The sequence below is a fragment of the Rhincodon typus genome, chromosome 21, assembly GCF_021869965.1.
Source record: "Rhincodon typus isolate 14 chromosome 21, sRhiTyp1.1, whole genome shotgun sequence".
Lineage (NCBI taxonomy): Eukaryota > Metazoa > Chordata > Chondrichthyes > Orectolobiformes > Rhincodontidae > Rhincodon > Rhincodon typus.
This window is the reverse complement of record NC_063352.1, coordinates 18,697,776-18,706,064: the sequence shown is the minus strand read 5'-3', so window position 1 is coordinate 18,706,064 and position 8,289 is coordinate 18,697,776. Positions and strand designations below refer to the sequence as shown.

Genomic DNA, 8,289 nt, shown 5'->3' with positions numbered 1-8,289 from the left:
TCCTGCTCCTCTGATGCTACCTGGCCTGCTGTGTTCCTCCAGCACCAATAACGTTGAACTTTTAACTTTGTCCTTTACTTTCTATTTTGTTCCTAAGATGGCGCCTGGAGTGGCGACTTTGTACACTTTCACTGTATTTCTGTAAATCTAAATCTAATTCTAATTCTAAAGCTACATTACAGAGAACATTTGTGCTCTGATTGGCATTATCTAGATTTTGTATTTTAAATGTAAAGGTGTTTTTATTCAATATTTATTTTATTGTATTGTAATTGTCTCTGTGTCAAACTCATCTATAATATTTCTTTTTTAATTATAACTTTTAAGAGATTTAACCCCTTATTACAGAATCCAAATTCAAAGAATCAAAAATATTCTTGAGACGGAAAGCTGATGTTTCTTTTGGATAAACTGACGTCCCTTACAGAGCAGAATTTTAGGAGTTCTTTACTAGCACCGAAACAGGACACCTGAAGCCCCAGACTATTTATGAGCAATACCACAGAAGATCAGCTAATGATATATAAATTTCATAATTCAAAAGTTAACATTGATGTGAATTAAAATTGCTGCTAAGTTTGTAGTACTGACAACCCAATATGCTCATGCAGCATTAATAGAAGCTGTTGTAATTGATATAGCTAATTTCTGTCATCGAGGGTTTGCCTTTGTCTCCTGTTTAATTTACAAAGTACTTACTGCACAATTACTCTGAAGTTTCCACGTCTTTAATGCAGGAGGATTGTAACTAGAGTCACCTGCAGGAAGTGAAACAGATGTAGAACCCAAGATAAATGCACTTTCCTGGCTTTTAATTCTAATCAGTCATACTGTTTTCAATGGTAAATATGCAAATAAACAGGTTAAGTGTTCCAGCTGCAGCCACTATGGCATTTAGTGAGAGTTACATTTGTTGAAACTCAAGCTCACACTTTTTTTAATATAAAAATGTCTCTTGCTTTACTTCCTTGCAGTGAATAATCTATCAAATTGCACAATGGCTGTTTCCAAGAGCGTGATCATAGAATCATAGAATCCCTACAGTGTGGAAACAGGCCCTTTGGCCCAACAAGTCCACACCAACCCTCAGAGCATCCCACCCAGACCCATGCCCCTATAACCCACCTAATCTACACATCCCTGAACACTACAGGCAATTTAGCATGGCCAATCCACCTAACCTGCACATCTTTGGACTGTGGGACGAAACCGGAGCACCCGGAGGAAACCCATGCAGACACGGGGAGAATGTGCAAACTCCACACGGATAGTCGCCCGAGGGTGGAATCGAACCCGGGTCCCTGGCGCTGTGAGTCAGCAGTGCTAACCACTGTGCCACCATGCCGCGTGTGCTTTTCTAGCCAATGTCCTTTTCTCTGAGACCAGGGACTCTTCAGAAAGAATGGCTCTCTTAAGAATCCCATTGATGTGTATTTGAAAGGCCTCCTTCTGTGCTGTGATTTTCATTACAGCAGTGTCTTTCAGAGCCAGTTCATGACACTCATCTATTGTGATTTTCAGGCAGTTGTGTTCATTGGACAGTCATTGGCCATTTTTTTAGCTGGACAAATTATTACCAAATGCTTTTATATATAAAGGTTATGGGACATTAATGCAACAGTGTGAAGCAAACACCTGGATGTGCGTGCACCAGCTGTGTAATATCTGCAGTAGCAAAACAGTGAGCAAACAGTAATGACCCAGGCCCTCAGCACTTTCTGCCTCTTGTTATTGAGGATTTTAAATCAAAAGTAAGCCAGAATTATGTATTCTTTTAAAAAGTAAAGCAGAAAGTATCAGCTTCCCCATGTACCGCTGACATGTTGTAACTGGTAGTGGCACAAGCCTTTTGACATCATATCCTGAATGAGCCAAAATTTCTTCAGCCAGATATCAACAAGGCCAAAATCTTTTTTTTTTGTCTCTGGCAGCCAGTTCCTTAACTTTAAATGTAATTCTTGTCAACCTTCCCAGCTGCTGCTCAGGCTGAAACTGGTGATGTGCCAACTCTTAAGTTGATTAGACTCTGGACTGAGAATTTCTTCTTCATGTATTTGGTGCACTTACCCGCATTCACTCTCTCACCAAGACCCCACTCAAGCATCCTGCATCATTGTCTGCACCCAAAACACATTTAAGTTCCATGAAAGATTCTAGATCAGTTTATCCCACTGGTGGATCATACACTTAGGGATTTTTTTTAACAAAAGAACCTTGGTGAAGTGTCGAGACCTATAATGCACAATGTATGGAGATGGATGATAAAGGAGGTGAAATTATGTGGAACAGAAGCTTTCTGTGCCCAATCAATGGTTTAAGCAACTAGCACAGTGTATCTCCTTTGGGTGAAAGTTAATGAAGATGTCCTTTTTTTTAAAAGAAGCATATAATTAGTTTACTTCCTCCTTCCTGACCCCACTCCTGGCTTTGTAAATTGTATGCATTCAGAACGCTTCATGGGTCTGTCCATGAAGCTTAATGCTACTGCAAATTCTAATGTTTATTTTTACCTTTTTGTTACAGGAAGCAGTGAAGATGGTGAGAAGGATTGAAGTAAAACATGGAAAGAAGGGTGCAATGATTTTCCAAATTTTTAAAAATAATTTGACACTTGAGAGAGCAAATCATTTCAGATTTAATTAAGATGGATACATCACCAAACCTTCTTCTAAGAAAATGAATGAGTTGTTGTGAATCAATGAATAAAATTGTTCAGTTTTTGTGTTTGGTAAATTAAAAATATTGTCCTTTGTTGGATGTGGTCAGTGTCACATCAAGATGGATTTAAGAGAAGTCTGGGGGACAAAAAGCTTTGAGGCTGTCAATGGACACAATACTTGGTAATCTCCCATCGAATTTCTCACGGTTTTACATGTAATATCCATTTGGCAAAACATAGGATTGTTAATTGTTCAATAAGATTTTTGCTCCCTACAAAATACTGTAATGAAGAGTTGAAAAATTATCTGTAATTCTTTGTATAAACTGTCATAGTTAACTAGTACATGCTTGCTTTTTTCAGGGATAAGAGAGAGAATACGCAATATGCTAGGTCTTATTCTTTGCCTCCTGAAAGTGTGTTCGAGTTTAGAAGGAGGTTTTGTTCCAAAATCTGCATTATGCTATTGATGTAAAATGTGTCCACTGGTTTTATAGCTTCTCTAGTATTAGATAAGCTCACAATCATCTCCATTGCAGATATTGCTGTCCAGTGTGGCAGTTTTAGATTCCAGTGGGAATACAGATGGAATGCCTGGAACATTGTTTTATGATTGTTATTTTCAGAGGCAGACTTTTGGCTGCATGCCTTTTGAGAACTGTACCTGTTCATTTAAGACTGACCACAATATATGTACAGCAATAATGAAAGGGTTTCAGGTAGTCTGCCAACAATTGTATGAATTCCATGTCACCACTGAATTTATCTTGTATTTTGAACACTACAAATGACACAACTGGTTTTGAAACATCCACATATGAGTGCACTAACTGTTTTTGTATGAATACCTTCAGAAATTGAGAAACACTAATAATTTTAAGAATGTATCTTTATTGTAGTAACTGATTATATGCCGTATATATAATTTATGACTTTCAGTTCTAAAATTCTGATTACTGTTATGTCAGAGGTACACGTGACTGATATGTTTTCTCACAAGTTTATTTTTTGTAAGTTGCTGGTACCTCGTGTTGCAGCCAGGAAGGCTAGCTCCGGCCCATCTTCCTTCGCTTGTGGCTGTCAACAGATTGCAATGTTGCATGTGTCTACACTGTCATCCACATTCCACCAGTAATGATGTTGGTGTTTGTATATTTAAAGAGCTGTTGAGCTATGGTCATGAACAATGTAACCTTTTAGATATTTAATGTTGTACTGAGTTTGGTGTATAGATGGCAAAGTAGTTGCACAAGTTGTGGCACAAAGTGATGTATTGGGGTGGGTAAATCAGTAGTGCTTCAGTTATAGTGTTGATTTTCCAAGAGTGAACATTAGAAAAGAATGGAAAGGTCTGACTATCCAGGTAGAGCATTGAATGCCCATTCAGTTGGAGGAGTCCCAGCGATAACTCAAACATAAAATGGTTAAATCTGCTTCCCTCAGTAGATCTATAGCAGAACTGCTATAGATTTATTTTTAGCCATATAGACTTAGCTTTTTTTCTGTTATAATCTGTTTTCTGTTAGTTGTTGACGTGGTCCTTGTTGACTGAGCGGCAGTTTGACAGGCACAAAGAATAATCAGTGCCCAGCACGAATAACCATGTTTGAGATGTGAATGTACAAAACGTTTGCTATTTCTCCTCCAATTTTATTTCCATTTTTGTTTATTATGAAAGTGTAAAGCTATGCTAACAGTGTCTTGTTGTTATTGCCTTGCCCAGGTTGGCCATGTAGATGGTAAGCATTGCAAATTATCTACTATGGGATCTATCCTACTGGCCCTGACCTTTCCCCATTATCCATGCGCACATGTATGCACTTCCACCTGGGGATTACTGGTTAATTGTTAGGAATCTTTGCTTGGTAGCTTTTATTCCAGTTCAGTTCTGCTATTGGTAGCTATGTGTCACCTATTGGTGCAAACACCCAACCTTGAAGACATGTGCATTTTTGGTCTCAGCATAACTATCATTTATCTATATAGCAGGAGAGATCCATTAAGAGTATTTTCCCTTCTTCAGTTCTTCATCTTTGCTGTTTATCTGAATGTAACAAATCTACATAAACCTAGGGAATATCAGCACAGAAAATACTTCTTTTAACACTGGAATCATCCCATCTTCTGGATGTCTAGTGCCCTATGGGAATAGAATTAGAGCAAATCATCAGAGGGTGTAGAATGTAAGAAGAATGATGAAACTTGTTGCATCTTGCATGATTTTAGTGCAGGGAGGTTGAAATTTTCAGGGCATTGATCTGTACAAAGGTCTTAAGCTCAAGTAAACTTCACTGTTGTGAAAAATCAGGCTGAGGATCCTTCATTTCCTTTTGGCTTTCTTTTCATAACTTAGTTCCTCATCTGAGCTAATTCACACTGGCTGTGTTTGTTCTGAATGCCAGTTGAATAGTAGCAAGTGAAGGCATGCTAGCAAGGAAACTAATTTGTGAAGATAATTGAGCCAGGGCCCAAAAGCATCTTCAGACTATGAATTCCGAAGTTAAGACAGCTTGTTTTATGCCTTCCTGAGGAGCTGATAAATGTTGCGCTCATTGTACTAGGAGAATGACTTTCAGGAGTAGTTCTGTGTCCACCTTAAACCCTTGAAGTTTAAAGAGGGTATATCTGTTCAAAATTCCTAAAACTAGATTCACTTGGGATATTCTAGATGAGTGGACTGTGTACTGGTGCAACAGGTTATTCATAGATTTGCACTACTTTGGAGCCATTGAGCTATTTCACCTAATGACAAACTCACTTCTTGAATTTGCAATGTACTTCAAATGTGCAAGTAGGTTTCTTGAATCAGAGAGCATGTGACTACTCTGCAAAACTCAATTTCTGACACATTTCTGGGCGATGCTGGAAGGAATTCTAAAAGGAGAAATTAATCAAAGGCTTCCAAAAACAGAATTTTGCACAGGGTTTCCCACAATTGATCCAATCTACAGGCTTGAAATGAGTGAAGATACTTTGCAGAATCGATAAAGACTGAGGAAATCACATGGAACTCAATTCAGAAAGCATTAGTGACTGATGTAGGACTGAAAACTGCCCTGTATAAGTGGTGTTGTTCTAGGAAGCAAATTAGATAAATGATATGAGCCCTACAAACTTCCTTAAAGATAGAGATATCCCAGTGTCATTTGTTTGGGATGACTAGTTCAACTGTAGTATACATAGGTGATGATGAGTACCTGTATCTTGCTTGAACTATGAAAGGTATTTGGCAAGACAGGTGCTTAAAATGAGGCATTGATCATTTTTCCATAAGTGATTCTCTAGGCCCTGACTCCCTAAAATGGGATTCATTGCAAATGCTATGACTTCCGATCACACAGGCTTTCAAGTATTTATTGATTTAGTGCATAACTACTTGCCTCCACTAACTGGTAATGAACACTGTCAAACAGAATTAGTAACTGATTTTTCTTTAAATAAAAGACGTTAAATGCATTAAGTCAAGAGAAACTGAAATTGGATTTTTGTCTTTTAATAAGCAGTAAGATTGCAGCAAATTTTGCAGAAAATAAGTCTATAGGATTTTCCTGACTAGTTTGATCAAGTAGGAGGATAAAGCAAGTGGATGACTTGAAATGTCAGCGTCACGAATAATGATTGGAAGTCTGTACTGCTCTCAGAATTGAGGTCTGAGCACTGAAGTTCAATGCCTGACGGTATAGGACTGTTATGAACGATGGACAAACAGTAGATTTGAAGAAGTTAATAATTTATACCTGAACGTCCCTAAGTTCTTTAAATCAAAAATATTAGTTAAAAGAAGTCTTTGAATTGTGAAAAAATTGCAACTGTTCTGTAACTCCTCTTCAATTGTCTGCCAAGGTACAGTTGCTGAAATTATGAATTCCAGTCAAGTGCACAGCATGAGTGGGAGAATGCAGTACCATCACCCAATAGCAACGTCTCCTTTTCAAGAATTTGCAGTGCTTATATCCTTGTGGTACTGTCCTACACTAAATATTTTAAATGTTAAATTTAGGAGATGTCCAAGAGGCAATTGTGACTCAAGTTGTTGTGAAGTTAGTGCTTGTGTGAGTCAGAAGCTATCTGTGGGGATATTAAAAAAAAAAAAAAAAAATTGTAGGATAAATTCCCTTTATGAATAGATGCAACTGCAGTAAACTCCTTGTCTCATGAGTTCAGCAAAGGAAGTACATATTTGATATGTGGAAATTATTATTATTTCAATCCTTGGATTGTGTTACAGTTTGTAAAGCTTCACGGTTACTGTTTACATATTTAAAAATTTAAATACAAAATATAGCATGTTGATTTTTGTACTTGCATGTGGTTTCAGTACTGTGCACTCGCTCTAGCTGTGTGTCTCTCTCTCTCTCTCTCTTCTTTTCTTCTTTCTTTCTCCCTCCCGATTCCCCCACCCAGTCCCCATCCCTTCCCCCAGTGACGTTGTAAAATGACAAAAGTTTGTTCAACAGGTGATGGGATAAGCATAACAACTTTGTATTGAGATTAAGTGTATTGTGGTATGTGTCTGTCAGGAAAATCTGTGTTAGTTCATATGTTGTTTTCAAACTAATGAACTGTATATTTGATAGTGAGGGGAGAACCTGTTGAATTTAGATACCAGTATACCTCATTTGTACATGCATATATGTTGCAATGGACTACTCCATGACATTGCTGAGGTACTGTGCAATATCATAACTTTGAAATATAATTTGTGTTATCTAACAGCTCACGACAGCTTTGAGTGAAAAATGAACAAAAGTATTTTCATGTTTCTTGTGAAAAGTACAGGATCTATATTTTCCAGTCACTCAAAAATATGCCTATTTATAAGCCCAAACTCTTCAGAACCAAATGTAGAAATAATTGAGGAGGAAAACACCTTCATCTTGGACAGGCAATGCAAAATCCCCTGTTTTCAATGAAAATTATTCTTGTCCTAAGGGGACTCTGTAATTACATGGAAATCCAAACCATTGCTCTTTAGAAGCATGGTTAAGGTGAATGACACACTTTATTCCATTCTTTATACAAAACAAAATAATGCTAACTCATTTGTATTTGTTCTGTTATGGTGGCAGTCAAAACCCTTGTGCGTTTGTTTTCCATTACTATTCAGATAATTGTTTTTGGATGAGATGCTTAAGGAAGTGGCAAAAGGCATCTTGCAAATAGGAATGATGTGGTCCTTTTTAATATTGTCCTCCACCTAATGGTGATTTATCAAATAAACCACACACCTCCAATATCTTTGGCAGGCTGAAGAGCTGCCAATAAAACATTCATGCAGTTACTCTTCCTACTATGTGTGCAGCAGCTTTATTTGGTGCTACACGCCATGAATTTTAAACCTTGCTTCCAGATTCCAGTTACCTTGTTGGATTGTTCAGAACAATTTGGCTATTTTGTTTTTTGTTATTCAAATAAATGTTCACTTGGTTCCAAACTACAACAGTACTGCACATTTTCAGACTGCAGAGCTGAAGATGATCTGTACAAGTTGCTAACTTATTAAAACAAACGGCAAATATAGATTCCAGCATGTAGAAAGTTTTTGCCATGTTACTGCACATATCTAGGATGTTTTGAATTAAACAATATATTATGGTCCAGCTATGTGGTCTGGTTAATTCTGGGTGAAC

The 8,289-nt window shown here is 37.5% G+C and overlaps 1 protein-coding gene across 3 annotated transcripts in view; it reads left to right on the top strand.

The window, feature by feature from the left end:
• The window catches only part of lmtk2 (lemur tyrosine kinase 2), a 105,260-nt gene extending 98,473 nt beyond the window's left edge, over positions 1 to 6,787 (top strand). For all 3 annotated transcript variants that reach the window (XM_048609444.1, XM_048609445.1, XM_048609447.1), the window contains one exon: positions 2,524 to 6,787. In XM_048609444.1, coding sequence (XP_048465401.1) covers positions 2,524 to 2,552 — 29 coding nt within the window. In that variant the 3' untranslated portion in view covers positions 2,553 to 6,787. The remainder of the gene's footprint in view (positions 1 to 2,523) is intronic.
• The last annotated feature ends 1,502 nt before the right edge of the window (positions 6,788 to 8,289 follow it).